The 15,918-nt window shown below is 43.8% G+C and overlaps 1 protein-coding gene across 3 annotated transcripts in view; it reads left to right on the top strand.

Moving 5' to 3' along the window:
• The first annotated feature begins 7,770 nt into the window (after positions 1–7,770).
• The window catches only part of NF1 (neurofibromin 1), a 100,665-nt gene continuing 92,517 nt past the window's right edge, over positions 7,771–15,918 (top strand). For 2 of the 3 annotated variants that reach the window (XM_050714800.1, XM_035561135.2), the window contains exon 1: positions 7,866–7,997. In XM_050714800.1, the coding sequence (XP_050570757.1) occupies positions 7,938–7,997 (60 nt within the window). In that variant the 5' untranslated portion in view covers positions 7,866–7,937. Of the gene's footprint in view, positions 7,998–15,918 lie in introns of all 3 variants that reach the window. The other variant, XM_035561132.2, reaches the window with a different exon arrangement.

The following is a 15,918-nucleotide window of genomic DNA, read 5'->3' as shown; positions in this document are numbered from 1 at the left end:
GGCAGTCAGTTAATTATTACTTTAGACTGAGGTCTTGACATTAGTCGCAGTCAGGTCACGATTTGCCACTGATAACAGCATTGCACAGTGCCAAACATAGCAACGCCTTCCAAGACAGTAGCAAAAATAGAACCTGGTTGTTTTGCAAATACCTGTAAATGTAGCAAAAGCCCATTTATCTATCTATCTACCTTTCTATCTATCACTCAGGGAAAGGATCACCCTCAAGTCTAATTACTTGCAGTTGAGTTAAAATTCACCTTCCCATGTTTCTCCTTATGGATTTTCAAATAGTAGTACTGTTACTTCACTGTCCTAGAGGTGACGCACTGTAGGCTTCATTCTCAGCTTTCAGCTCCATTTAACAGTACCCCTAAGACACCGCAGCTGAGGACTCTGCTGTTCAGCATATTTGGAAGCCCAGCGAACTGCCATGGGTTGTATCCACAGGGCAGTGCCATACTCCCTACATTCGAGCCACTTGGTGTGTATTTTAAATTAGCTTTAAAAATTTTATTTCAGAGAAATTCACGTGGGCTTAAGCAGCAGTTGAAATTAAATTGGACAGCATAAGCTAATAGCATGACTCATGGGAAGGAAATAGAGCAGCTGGTAAAAACTGTTGGGTAACAGAGAGTCTTTATATTCATAAATTGATACAAGCTAACATCAGGCTTACAAAAATTGTCTAAGAAGCAGAACGCAAAATTCCAGTCTTGGGATTCTCTCAGTTCTTAAAGACTTATCTTTCCACCAGACACTCTCCTTTCCCTCTTCAGCCCCTCTTGTACACCGGATTATTTAAGAAGAGGGAGGGGGAGAAGAAGGCAGTCTTTGGTGAGGGAGGTGGCCCAGTGGCATTTCTGCATGCGGCACAAGTGTCTGTGGTTAGGTTAAAATGACAGTGCAGCTGGACCAACTGTTAATTTATGCAGATCTTCATTAAACCATTGGCTTATACCTGTGGAAGTAAATAATATGCTTCTGATACCAGCCATTTTGTCATTACTGAACCAAACATGGTATGAATGCTAGTATTCAGCAGAGCTTAGACTTCAGACTGCAGCAAAAGATATGATTTATTAATGTGCAGATGTAGTTGAATCCAAATCCTGGCTCTGAGACTGTGTGATTATGATCTAAAATCAGCTGATCTAACTGAGAAACAATTCCACTGATGTTAACGGAAACTGCACTGGGTTTTATAGAGTGCCAGGGGAAGAAAAAGTATCAGGCCCAGTCTTTTATTATGTCCCCAGGCAAGTCGTTTTATTTAAGAACTTGTTTTAATTTCACAGTTTATATGAGTGATGGGCATTCATCTGTGACCTGTTGGGTAGGTTTTGTTGGGTGTGAGTAGCCTTTGGCACAGCTTTACTTCATCTAGTTCACCTTTGTGCCAAAGGTATGCGTGTACAGTCTGATCACAAGGCACCGGAAAGCTTTATGAAGAGCACTCAAATATAATACAGTTTTATGAGGAATCCTGCATTGTGAAGTAAGGACAAGGCACTACCCAGAATGACCATTGCTTACAGAAGAAAGAGTGTGCAGGGCACGCACTGCAGAACACAGAGCAGATGGAGACTGTAAGCAAGGTGAAGGGAGAAGGGATGATGAGCCGGCAAAACACCAGGCAGGAAGAGCTTACACACTCCCAAGTGGGCTGTGCTGCAGGAGGGTGTACCCCCAGCAGGTAACTGGCTTTGCCACCAAGAGAGACAGAAGCTGTGCAAATGTAGCAGGTTTTGCTTAAAAGGCATCAGACAGCAATGCTGACAGATTCAAGAACGATGCTTGTGGATGGATACACACATGGTGCTTGAGAATAGGAACATGTCTTGGATGAATCAGTGGGTGTATTGACCAAACATGAAGGAATATCCAAGTGAGACCCCACACTGAGCAATGTAAACGTAAGCAGAGTAAGAACAATCAGCAAGAGGAGGCAATCAACTGGTTGTGGGCAGAGACTGGAACAGACTGTAGCCCCTAATTATGGGAACTCCATCATCCAAGAGCTCGTAGCACAACTACTGTCACTGCAGTTTCTTGCAGCAGGATGCAGCAATGTAAGGTACAGGTAAAGATTAAGAGCATGAAAATGATTCATCACAGCACACCCAAGAGAAGGAGGTAAAAGCTTGTGTTATTTATAGTTACATCATCTATGGGGAGATGGTGGGGAGTCAACCTGCACCTTCCCGGCAGTGGAGCTGCTATATCTGCAATATTCTTGATTTGCTATGGAGAAAAACAATGCTGAAGTGTTTCAGTGTAATTAGGAGGTAAAGCATAATTGCTCTGCCTGAAAGACCAAACCTAATGAGAACACCTTACAGTGAGGGAGCACAGATGTTAATAACTGGCTGGCAGCTCCTACAGACTTTTTGTCTCTCCTGGTCTCATCCCAGTGATATTCCAGACCTCCAGCTTTCTGTGCATGAAGTCCTGCTCTTCTGTAAGAGTGAGTCGTTAGGAGTCATTGTGATCAAACTTCACCTCAGATTTGACAAAGAGCTCGTTTTATACCTCTAAGGCAAAATGGCAGACACTAACTTGATATATCTTTATCCATTTCCAATATATGGCATAAGCCTCAGTTTCAGAAAATACTCTGATCCATTAATTTTCTTGAGAATATATGAGCTCTAATTATGATGTCGTGATAATGTACTATTTCTTCATATCAGCACAAGTGCCAGGGATTAAACTGGTGTTTTGCATCCAAATGAGTTTTCTACTGGAACAGAAAATATTTGCCTTTAAATTTCAGCTTTTAGAAATCGACTGTGTGAAATAACGTGCTACAATTTTAATTATCCTATGCTGACTAGACTATCTCACATTGAAATTCCAGTATGAGTATTTTGTGTAGATTCTCCAGTGTCTCTAAAGCATAATCCATCATCTGGTGATTACCATTAATCTAGTTAGTTCATTCGCTTGCTCTGCTCATTTTGAACAGATCCTAGTGCAAGTCAGGGAGAAATTGGAAAGCAGAGAATACAAAAGAAAATCCTTGGCTTTAATCTTTCAGGAAAAGTTTCTTCACATTGGAAATCTATCCCGCGCATTTCAGGCGAGATAATAAGGTAAATGTAATGGGAAAAAAAAAAAAGGAAAAAAGAAAAACCGCCATTACTTTATCAAACAAAAATAAATATGGTCTGTTCTCCTCTACTTAGTTCAAACTTCAGGGATTTTAGTGGCCTCTAATGCCCTCTAATGGACAAACCTGTTGGAGCAGTGTCCTCTCAGAGACGTGCAAAAAGTGGGTGAAAGAACCAACTATTTCAGTGGAGAAGGAGCTGCGGCATTGCCGGATGGGCTGAACAGCTTTCGTTGGGAGCCTGCCAGCTCTTAGATTAAAATCCGTGTTTAAGGAGTTTGTAGCTTAGAGGTATTAAGTCACCTTTTACTAAAAACTTGGCAGATCCTTTTCTTCCTCCCTCCCTTCCTTCCTTCCTCATTTAGCTGAAGTTTGTTTGTTTAGTTTCACTTACAAAGAGCAGGGAAATATTTTTGCCATTCGTCCCAGGTTTGGCACATTTCCTCCAGAACACTACCCCATCCATCAGGAACTGAGATCAAACGTGTGCCTTACAGAGGAAGGCAAATCTCTGTGTGCCTCGATTTTCTCATCTGGTTCCCCATCCTCCTACTCAGGCAAAAAGCAGAAGTGCCAAAATACCTCCAAGGAAGTGATTCAAGTGGCATTTTTTTGGCTCGACTAGAATCATGAGTGTCTGGAAACATCATGAGAGGGACTGTTCCCGCATAGATAAATTCCCAACTCTTACTCTAGTGGCTTGGCTCTTCACATTTCAGGAGGTCTAAGCCTATACTGAGAGGCAGCAGAGGACGTAGCAGGGGCTTTTCTCTTACGTGTGACTCCTACCACTATTGTCACTTTTGACAGCCACAAAGGGAAATTTTTAGTGAGGAAAAACCAGCAACATTCAATCTAAAGCCTGATGAAACAGTGGGGTAGTTTTGTGGATGCCTTGGGCTGTAATTTCTTATTTGAGTTTACATTTAAGCTTAAGGAAGTGCATTAAGAAATTCTTACTAAAGTGTCTTAAAAAAAAACACCAAAATAACCAAGAAGCACCAGATGGTCCAGAGCTGCTAAAGAAATGGTACCGCAGCTCAGAATTTATCTGGAGCCAGGGAACTTGGAATGATTTCTCTTCAAATAAAATCTAACTTGCAGTTATAAACTGCCATGAGTCTGCCTGTTAGAGGGCAAAATGCTGCAGGTTTTCATCTGTCCAGCAGACAAGGCCTAGCACCAAAGATAACAGTAGGGCCACTGTGTTTTTTTCTAGGATAGTGTAGTAGGTAATTTCTAGGATCATGGGATTCAGGGCACTTTGTACTGAACCTAGGAAGAAGAGGAAAAAAATAAAAGGAAGCAGAGAACATTGGGAAAGAATGATCTTGACCAAATTGTGGCTGGAATTTTCCAAAGAGTTTGGGGGAAACTCTCTGAGAATTTCCAATGTCACCATTCAACCTCTGAAGCTCCTCCTCTGCCCCCCCCCCCCCCCCAAAATGTGGGAAGACTGCAGCAAGTCGTGTTTGCTTTTAGGGAACAGATTTGCTTTGGGAAAACAGATTTGCACTATGAGAAACAGGAAGAAGCACTGTTTGTTTTGTTTAGGAAATTCTGAGGGGAAGAAATCTTTTATACTAAAGTCAAGAGTTCCCAAGATGCCTCTCTCTCAGCTAACCTCGTCACCTCTGGTTTCTTTCTGGCTTTTTGAGGCATGTTTTTCATACACATATCAGTCAGCTGAAGCCCTTTCCTGCCCCCCTACCCACCCCCCAGTGAATTATTATTGTTTAGATTTTGGCAGAAGGCAGAGATCCCGATGAAGATTGTGGCTGTATTGCCTTAAGTAGATATTATTGCTGCCCAATTGCTGTGCGGTACTTAGAGGTCAAATATATAAACAGCTGAAAATGAAGATTTGACAGATTCAGGGAGGAGTGGCCCAGCAGGAGTGGTGCCTTCAGCAATCCCAGAAGTGCTGTCTGCTGGGAATGTGAAAGGTTTGGCAGCGGAGGGAGTGCTCTGCTTGTGCTTCTGTGTGCACGCTGGCTGTATGCATAGCTGTGTGCATACAGCAGTGTGCTTTATTGTTGGGAAACACTGATACTTGGTCTGTTCGATTAGCTGCTTTATGTGCTTACCTGGAGAGTCATACAAAAATAGCTCACATTTTAAGATTGTGAAAATTTTCAAAATTCCTGAATAATAATAGCTGCTACTTGGGACACAGTTAGAAAAATGCCATGTGGGCTGTCTGAAAGTATGATTAGAAAAGGTTCCAGTGACCAGCTTCATTCTCCGTCCAACTCAGCTAAGATTTTGAAAATTAAGCAAATGTATATCCATATCACGTAGGTTTGCTTGGGATGTAAAGCTGTATATAACCAATACATTAGCAGTCTTTTCTAGAACATAATTCAACATTTAGTTTTAAAAAGATTTTTGAAATATATTGATGCTGACCATTATAATGCACTCTAATGCAAAGGAATCAATAGCCTTTACACCACAACTAGTTTATTGTAGATGGCAAATGAATAATGCAAAATTCACTGCACTTAACAGCCCAATATTAGACTTCACAATTTGTATAAATCAGAATGCTTTTTGCATTTCCTGAAAGGTAGTACCACAAGGTCTACAGACAGAAAACTACTATTTATTCTTCAAGCAATTAATTGTTTTTTTTTTTTCTTAAGTAGAATATTTGTGATAGTTTTTTAATCTTTGTATAAAACATTTGCTTCTTCAAATTCTTGCTATGAAGTTGTTGCTAGAATGCAATGGAATTGTTCACATTGTAATTCTGAATTAGAGGAATTCCACTGTTCATTATTTACAGGGAAAGTTACCTCAGAATATATGTGTTACGATAACAGCAACAGTATCCAAGCCAAAGCAAGGCCCCTGCTGAGCAGAGTAAAAGCAGTATCCCTCCTGGTTTAAACAGTAGCTAGACAAGGTTGGCAAAAGATAGTATTGGATGATTCCTCTAATTCCATGTTTTTCCACAGTGCTGTATTTTAGGCTCAATTCCGTCTTGATTACACGCTAAAATGTTTTTCCTGATGCTACTGCTGTAGGTTATTTACATCACAGATACTGGCTCAGGAATGTCTAAGAAGTCTCTCTGTACAAATCAAACACCTAATTTTATGCTGCTTGTATTATTGTTTTTGAAATAGTGTTTTGAGATTTTCTTCCACATTTGGGCAAATGGAAAATGAGACATGTCCTCATTTCAGCAGCTGGATTTATTTTCAGTTTTTATTTTACCCTATAGTAAGATGATTGATAACTTTTTAATTTACTAATTCAAGTTGATGATTCAAAAATCTGTTTAGCAAATGTTTCAAATTTGACTGAAGAAATGGGATTAAGCAAAAACTGAGATGAGTTTATCATATAGTACACTCTTTCAACATACATGACATACATAGCTGTATATTTATGTTATGTCAGAACATATTAAACACACTGTAGCGTAATGGCCTGATTACATCCCACAGAAAGGATTTGGCAATATCAAACCCCACGTATAAACTTTGGAAGTAAAAATAAATAATGTGTACTTCATCAGAATGATTCTGTCTTGGAAGAGAAGGGGCCTGCACTCCCTGCCCCTTTCTGTCCCTACTGTGAGAATTACGGATTTGCAGATTACAGCAGGGCAAGTTGGAAAGGCTCTTTTTGTGTCTGAAATATCTTAAAAGTGCTTTGTGACAGTCAGTGTAAACACTGCATTCATGATGCTTCAGACAAAGAAAATTAATCGTCTGGGCACAGTCTGAGCAAATCTGGACCTGGAAGTAAGGATAAAAAAAGAAAGTCCATTCATTCTTCAGTTCTTTGCTATGCATTTGTCAATTTCAAATCCTACGTTCAGGAAGTCCTACCTCGATTTGCCCATTTACTTATATCACCAGAAATGTAACACGACTCTAGCACGGAAGGGCATTATTTTGTGCTCCTGCCTGCCCAGAAGGAAAACAAATTAACATTCCCAAGAAGGAAACTGGAAGCGGCTGTTTATTTGTCCTGCGCTCCGCATATCCGACTCTCCTGAGTCACGAAGAGCAAACAGTTGGCTCGGGACTGTAACGAGCTTTAAAAGGCATTTCTGCGTGCGACGTTACGTAGCTGTGCGGTGAACTCTTGAGATGTAACAAAAGCACGAAATAAGCTGTTTATTAAACGACCTTTTTTATTCTTTAGGAGCGGCAGCCGCGCCCCCGGCCCGCAGGCGGTGCCGGTGCGGGAGGCGTGCTGCCGGCCTCGCCCTTGGCGCCTGAGGGGGACGCGGGCAGGGCCCCCGCACCGCCACACGCCGCCCGCAGCGGGCTCATTCACCGATTTCAAGGGAAACCCCCGGAACAGCCGGCTGCTCTGAGGAAAAGCTGCCGCGTTTCGGTGCTTTTTTCACTCGCGGGGCTTTCTGCCGCTCTCCCCCTGGCTCCGCAGGCCGACCGGCGGCTAACAGCCGGGGGTCGCCGCGGCGGCGTCCCAAGGCAGCCGGAGCCGCCCCCGGCCGCCCCTCAGCCACCGGCGGGGCCTCTCCGCGGCGCAGGCGCGGAGCCGCGGCCGGGCGCAGGCGCGGTGCTCGCCCGGGGCCGCGCAGGCGCCGCCCGCCGCCGCCCGCGTCTCGGCGCTCCCCCTGGCGCGGCGGCCGCGGCGCTGCTGCTCGGCGGGCGGGCGGGGGCGGCCGGGCTCCCGCTTCCGGCGTGGTGTCATGGCGGGCCCCGGGCGCTGAGGGCCGCGGGCAGCCGAGGGCCCCGGAGCGCGCCAGGGATCCGCAGCCGCCGCCCTCGCCCCGCGCCGCCGCCGCCGCCGCCCCCCCCCCGGGGATCCGCCCCCTGCCTGGCCGGCCGGGCGGGGGGCCATGGCGGCCCACAAGCCGGTGGAGTGGGTGCAGGCCGTGGTGAACCGCTTCGACGAGCAGGTAGCGGGGGCGGCGGGCGCTGGGCCGGGGGCAGCCGCCTCCCGCCTGCCCCCCGCGGCCGGGCCCTGCCGGGGGCTCCTCCACGCCCCCCGCTCCTCAGCGCCCGGCTGCGCGGCGGGGCCCGGCCGGAGCGGGGCGGGCTCGGGGCTCGGGGCTCGGGGCGCCCTTTGTGCGGCGCTGGGTGGGGCCCGCGGGGCCGCCCCGCTGCCGGCACCGCCCGGGGGTCGCGGCCGCCTCGCTGCGGGGGGCGCAGGGCCCAGGGGCTGGGGCCGAACCGGCTGCGCCCCCCCCCCCAGCTCCCCCGGGAACGCGCTTGGCGTTTGTGGAGGGCCTCGCGGGTGTTGCTGCTGGGGTTTAACTTCTTCTCGTTCACCAGAAGGGAATTAAAGCCTCAGAGATGAGCGCGAGGACTACGTGCCGCTGCGCAGGCAGCTCTGCCTTCTAGCCCGTAGCCGGCGGTGGGTGTCGTGCGGATCTCACCCGCAGCGCCGGCGGCGCGGCCGTCTGGGATGGAGAAGGTGTCCCAGTGCGTGCTGTGGCAGTGACACGTATTTACTTCTCTTTGTAAAAATCAGTGCCGGTAGCTGGGAGAAGGGTTTTCTGGATAGAAGGAAGAGCGGTACGCTGGCCTTGGACTTGGTGCTTCGCTGACCCACGTGAAGAAACTGCTCACTGGGGTTAGGTGGCACGACTCGCTCAGCGAGGCTCAGCTCAGTGCTTACACCCCGCATTTTTTCCCCCAAGATGCTTTCCTGGCACATAAGCGGGATCTCGGTTTAGGCTGAACGATCAGTTTCTGTCATGCCTCACCTTGCTGTTCCGTGAGTACCTCCTTTGTGCCGCCAAAGACCCAGCCCAGCCTAACTCCTGTCGAAGGCACGAAGCTGGTCCTGTAGATTGGATTTTGTTCACCTGCCTTATTCACGTGTCCCTCGTAGTGATACTTGGCTTTTGACAATCTGCAGCAAGATTGCAGCCTAGTGGAATAAAAATAAGCTGCTTCTTTTTATGTTTATTTGAAAACTGCAATGAATGAAGCTTATTTAAAAAAGGAAAACATAAAACTTTGTCTTTTGACATTAAAGTGATGCAGATTTTTCCAATACATTTTAGGCACGATATTTGCATAGCCAACGTATCCCCCCCACCACCTTATCTTGAGTCATAGATCATTTTTTCCGTAAGCATAAAAGGCATGGTACTGATTATGCTCCCAGTAATGCAAGAAAATGTTTCTTTGTGTACTGGTGTTAAAAGGCCCTAGGCTTTGTCATTTACTCTGTTATGTATATTGTGGAACTGGGCTTGCCAACATCTGTTAGGAGTTAAGAACTTGAGCTTTTTAAACAGAAGTATTTCTCTGTGCGTTTCATGGAGTAAGCACAGACAGGTACACGGGAGGAATCCTCTTCTGGCAGAAAGAGGCTGTCCTGATTTTCGAGATGCTAGAACGCTGGAGTTGCAGGGAAAGCGCGCACAACATGCAGTATTGACTGCTGTAGTCGCAGCATGCTCGCAAGGTAGGCGTTATTTACAACATTTTGATTGGTTTAGTGAATGGTTCGCTTTAACCAGTGCAAGTTTTTTTTTTTCATTGTATCAACTAGTGAGTGAAACAGTGAGGTGAAGATGAGATACTAGTGTCTACTTCTTTGTGAGAAGTCTTCCCTGTCGTTGATTAATTTCAGCTCAGGGTTCTCAATTTTGTTTGTTTTCTTTTAATACATTGTTTCCTCCGCCTGGCCTAGTCTGACAGTGATCTGCATGGTGGAAAAGGGACTCTGTTCTTAACGGAATACTCAGTTGCCAGATTACTGTGACACCCTTACCACTACTAAATGTGTTCTGAATCAGTGGTGATGCTTCTGTGTTTCTTGTAACTTCTCACTTGGCTGTCCTCTTTGGGTAGTCCCGTGGCTATGAAGTTATCGGCTTTTGCTGTATTTTAGATTGCTCATTTGAAAATTAAGTTTCTATTTCATAAAAATATACTGAGTGAAGTGCGTGCCATTTTAGTGGTGATGCAGTTTTGAGCGTTTGCATGCTGTGTCTGCCCTTCTGAACGCAGGACCTTTTGGTTCAGCACTGAGGGAGCCGGACCGCCACTACATGTTATATCATCGGTGTGTCTGAGTAAGGCAGGGGAACTCGTGTTTGCTTTGGGCTGGGAGTTGTTTTGGTTTGTTTTTTTTGCAGGGGAGAGAACATACAGCTTTTCAAGGTTTATTCCTTCTTCTAAAAGGAAGAAAATGCAACCATCTTTCACCAAAAGTTATTGATGTAGACAGGCTTTTCATTCATTTGCTAAGTGCCTGATTTCATTTTAAGACAGATGAACAACAAACTGAGAGAATGCTAATCTGTACTGAAAACAACAAAAATCAGTGCAAACCAGTCTGTTCTTGTCTACTCTTGTTTATTGTTATAAATGCTGCTTTAACCAAAATCTGCTTTTGTGTGTATGATTCTGTGGGCCTAAAATGAATGGCGAGCATAGTTTTATGAATTAACCAGTGAGTGGCTTACTGAATACATTTTTCAAATATAGTGCCAGTTTTGCCCAGCTGCGCTCACGTCTCAGGCTTCGACTGCTGCAGTGCACTCTTCTTTGAGCTATCCTTGAAGACTGCTTGAAGGTTTCAGCTGGTGCGGAAGGAAGCTATTGACAGTTCATGGGAGACTAGATCACGTTTCTTATGTAGCACGTTCAGAATCTGTCGAGTGATTTCATTTGTAGTACTGGTTATTACTGTATGTTTCAAAACTTTCAGTGATCTGGATGGAATTAGGCTTCAGTAGCACGAAGAGGCTAGGCTATGTTTTAGTAAAATTCTCTGTGATTTCAGACATAATCAGGTCTTTGTAAAATAAAATGGTCTCTTTTTTCCCATGGAAATGTTCACTTACAGTTTTATGTACTGTATTTTTATAGTATTTTTTAATGTGTTACAGCTGAAGTCATGGGAAGGCTGATGCAGTAGTGAAACGGTTCTTCTAAACTTAGTCAGAGAAGCCTTACTGCCTAAACCATTTAAATCTAGGCTGTTTTAAAGACTATCAGATAGAATAAAAGGTATTAATCCTGAATAAACTTGTGGTGACTTAAGCGATTATAATATACTTAAATGAAAGAAGCCCTTGATTATGTGGATTATGGTTTAGGCTCCACATTTGTAGTTTGAGAAATATGATTGCTTTCAGTTACGAAAGCTTTTGTAAAAACTGAGCACCACTAGGAATGTTCCATTCTTCCTTTTGTTAAAAGGCATTAAGTTAAAGCAAATATTCCCTCCTCCTGTTGCTTCTCTCTGTGGCATTTGAAATCTATACGGAGTCAGAAACCTGGAAAAGCAGTGGCTGCAAGTACTGGCTTTGTGTCTTTCATTGCTGTTTTTCATCTTGGCTAGTTAAGAAACCACTAGCAGTAGTAAGTACATATTTCAAAGTATTTCACGTGAGTTCTGAATGGCTGTGCTTCTCAAGCAAAATGATATCGCTGCTGTAAGGTAGGGCTGGTCTGTGCAGAAGATGGAGCTTTTTTTCTGCAACTGCTCTGGCTGAAAGATTTCTGCAGGACCTGGGGGGAGCCCAGTCAGACTGTGACCCTGCCCTTAAGCACAAAGGGCACTACTTCTTCCTTCTCTAGTGTAGACCTGAAGCAGCCTTGATCTTACTTTTCTAAACCAATGTATGTATCATATTGCAGAAGAACTGCTAGGCTGCATGCAGATGGTGCCCTGAAGAATAGATACAGGAGTGGTCCACGTGCAGCAGATGTTACCCCAGTCTCTTAGTGAGCTGCTGAACAGCGCCAGGGTGCTTTGATGATTCTTCCCTATTTAACACAGCATTTTGTGTTTATGGTGTAGGTAAATATACTTTTTATTTTTTCCCCAGTAACAACTTTTAGCTAACCTTTTGGAAATGTTATTTTTCTAGGGCAACATCTGTAAGGTATTTTCAGTGTTCCTGTTCTTCAGAAGACTTAGATATGAGGCTCTTTTACCAAATGAATGCTTTTTAGAAGGTGATGCAGTGCATGTTTTTAGTTGCGGGAGGAGGTGCACGTTGATTCCTAAAAAGATCTGTAACAGGTAATGCTGAGGAAGTAATGGTGCTGTGCATATTTGCTGTCTCTCCCATACGTCTGTGCATTACAGTCTACTGGAGAAGTTCCAATAAATTATTTGAGAGGAAAAAGCTAGGTATGTTTTTGTGCTGTAAGGATAGCACTGGAGATTTTTTTTTTCTAGATGTTATGTTTGTTACTTACTTTTGAACCTGAATCAAAGGAACAAGCCTCAGTGTGTTCAGACATCTCCAGCTACTTGCTGAAGATGACGAGCCCCTTCCAGACAAGCTGGGAATTTCCTTCCCTGAGGTGAATTGCCTGGAATGGTCTCCCACCTTCCCCTCGCCAAGGTGATTTAAACCTTGCTGCTTTTCCAGCAGTGGGCATGGTGGGCGCAGCGAGGGGCTCTGCAGTCTTTGGCACAGCTTGGAAGGCAAATCTCGAAAGCTGAATTGCAGCGGCCCTGCCTGCGGCTGGGTGGTGGCCGCTGCCTGTGTTGGGGTCGCCCTGGTGGCAAGTCAGTCGCTGTCGTCGTGGGCCAGTGGCAGACCGTTCATCGGCCCGATTCTGAGGTCTTGAAGTTCTGCGAAGTTGTGTCTTGCACAGGAAAGTTGAAGTGGTGATTTTCAACCGCTGGTAAAGCTCTTTTCAACCCGTGATAAAGCTCGTAAGCTTGTTCTGTAACTTCTGAAAATAAGGGCATTAAAGACTGTCTTTTGATAAATAAAGGTTATTTAACTTTGTGTTTATTAACTACAGGTGATAAAGGAAATGGCTTAATGTTATCTTTTCTCAGCTGAGTGGAATATGGTACAGATATATTCAAGGCTATTAGTGTTATTAATTTCAAATCAATATCCGTGTACTTTCATCAAAAAACTGTACCTTTTGTATCAGGTTAGAGGATACCTAAACAGCTGCTAGCACCTCTTCTACACGTATGGAAAACAGATCCAGTTTTCTTAATAATTGACATCTAAGATCAATGAAGGGATTCCTTAACTGAACATTCTTGGATACAAGCACAACAGCCTCTAAAGGAGGCTGCTTCCAAAGGTGCTACAGTATTGTGTACCATCAGATACCTCAGTGCTTTCCACTTTTTAAACAGCTTTGCAATCCTGCACTTCAGAGTTTCAAAATGAGTTTTTATAATCTGACCATAAAGGTCTTGTTAAGCATGCATATTAAATCTTTTTTTTCTTCTGGAATAGCCACTTTTTTTTTTTTTTCTTTTTTCAATTTTTAATTGGCAAAGTTATCTCACAGGTCTGAAAAGGCTGCAACATTTCGCTCCAGAACCAGATAGGTAGGAGTGACTAGACATGGGAAAGCCTTTGAGTTTTCCCTCTCCAGCCAGTGTCACAGACCTTGCGGATATCACTCCAGACAGAAAGTTGACCAGGTGACTCGTGGCCTTCAGGCACCATTGTGTAGAATGCTTAATAATTTATGCCATGTTAATGCATAGAGGCAGTAACCTAACAGATGCCAAATGTGGTGTCTGTTGGAAAGCCATTTGAAGCTTTCCTTGTTTTCTAAGATACTATGATTGTGTTTATCTGTGAGTTGGCCTAATCATACTTTTTTCTTAAATGATGTTATTTATGAATCAATTTATGAAAATTTTTTCATGAGGATAGAAAAAATTCATTTTACTTTGGCAAGTTGAGAGAGGGTTCTGCATCCTGTAGATAACAATTATTGATTTTTTAAAAATACATCTTTTAATAGCCACTAATTCAACTGGATTGGTTTTGACAATCCTAACAAGGGTATGTCATGCAGATCTCTAATATTTCTAAAGTTTACGTGTTACTGTATGTCTTTCGAAAACAACAAAAAAATAATCTGGTATAATGTATCTTTTGCCTTTTCTCCTACTAGTAATTTGTTACCTTTTTGCATTTAATAAGCTTTATGGGAATTGTTGAGTTTCAGGACAAGTATTAATAAAGGATTTGGGAGAAATTATACATAGGTCAGCAGGCTGTCTTAAAATGAAGTTAGAAATGCATTTCTAGAGACAAAGTTTGACTTAAACTGTCTGTGTGGTCAAATGTTGTGCTTTAACAGTTTAACAGGGTGCTTTCATGGCTGATGTGTGCTGCTATACAGTTTTGCTTTTCTAGTTGCTTCAGCAGTACCTGAAAACATGACTTCTATCCTGAATTCAGGATATGCAGGGTCTTCTACTCTGTTACGGCAACTGTCAGGCTCAGCTACATAATGGCTTTTCCGTGTCTCTTGCAGTGAGGTTCTGTTTCAATTCATCTTAAAAGATATAAAATTAGATAGTTGGAAAGGTACCAGAGATTCTGTCTACACATTTTTCCTTTGCCTGCTGCATAAAATAAAGCAACTCAAGGACCAAAATGCCATTGTTCCCTGTCCTCTTTAGCTTATTTGACACTTTAACCTGACTTAGTTAATGTGGGTAAGAGAGAGGCTGTATCACAGCATGCCTCTATGTGGGTTGTCCGTGCACCAGCATAGTTTATAAGGTTGTTGATGCTGCTTCCTATTTCAGTGGTGAAAACAGTTGGATTGGAGCAGTGGCCGTCCCTTTGCTAAACTGGGATAAGATCAAAATGATGCCTGTGCTTGTGGTTGGAAGCTCCATCTATGTTTAAGCTTTGTGCTCTAATTTTTATTTTTTTTTCTAATTCAAATAAAAGCTATAGAGGAAACCACTTGCATCAGTCTCCTTTTTTCTAAAACAAAGACAAAAAAAGTGAAGTTATTGAACTCTTTTTTTCTTGTAAGGTTTAGCTTGGTGGATATTTGTGTAGAAGCTGACCAGTTTCTTTCTGGTCGCTCAGCGCTGGCGCTGCCTACAGTTAGGGTGCAGAAAGTGTTCCAGCATGTCAGAGAGCCCAGCGGAAATAGCTGAGAAATCTAAAAAAAATGCAGTGCTAATATTTCCTTTTTATATAGCTTCCTATTTTAAATGGTAGTATAAAAAGCAATTTTATTTCTAGGTGACCTTGCTGCAGTGGCTGTTGTGGCAGGAAGCTCCAGAAGTGTGTAATACGATGATTCCGTAGCATGGAAGCACACAGAAGAAGATCTCTGACACAAGCCTTTGAGAGGCAGTTCTGAAGTGTTTTATCACTCAGTGGTATTGAGCTTTTCTGCCGTTGTCAGCACAGTGACTTGAAAATTCAAATAAAAAGTACTAGTAATGCTGAAATTTTTAATTAAATGTATCTATTTTCCACTAATGACTTCCGAAAATATATTATAAAAATAACATCTATCAATGAAAACAAAGCTTGAGTCATAAATGCTTTGATGTGCTTTTCCCAGTTTTGAAATTAGCACAGTGAAATACATCACACTGTTTTAAAGCATTACAATCTGACAACTTGCGAGCGAATTACAGAATGAGGTGGAAATCACCCTGGCTGCCCTACGGAGCTTGGTGCCACTGGGTGCTGTGCAGGCGAAAACCTGGCAGAGCTGCTTTGAAGGGGTTGATCTGATGCGGTCTCTGCCTGTGGTGCTCTGCATGCAACACTGGGTGCAAAAGATCCCAAAGCCACTGAACTGAAAGGAAGCGTTCCTCGTAGATCTTCCTGGTGCTTGTTGTCCTCTAGAAGTATCTGCTGTGCCCGCTCCTGGAGGTGAGGTGCTGTGCGAGGCGGGTGTCCAGTGCGATCCCGTTCGCTCATTTTGACTTAGGAGTCTGCCCTGCCCTTAGGGAGAGCAGCATTTCCATCCTGATCTTAGTCCCTGGTACCCAAAAGAACCAATACTTAAACCAAACCACAATTTCTGTGCAGAGGAAGTTGCAGTCAGGCATAAAAGTTAGACGGCGTGTTAGAGGTCCATTTCCCTACAAACAGG

The sequence above is a fragment of the Cygnus atratus genome, chromosome 20, assembly GCF_013377495.2.
Source record: "Cygnus atratus isolate AKBS03 ecotype Queensland, Australia chromosome 20, CAtr_DNAZoo_HiC_assembly, whole genome shotgun sequence".
NCBI lineage: Eukaryota > Metazoa > Chordata > Aves > Anseriformes > Anatidae > Cygnus > Cygnus atratus.
The sequence above is the reverse complement of the archived record's forward strand: the minus strand, read 5'-3'. Positions and strand labels throughout refer to the sequence as shown.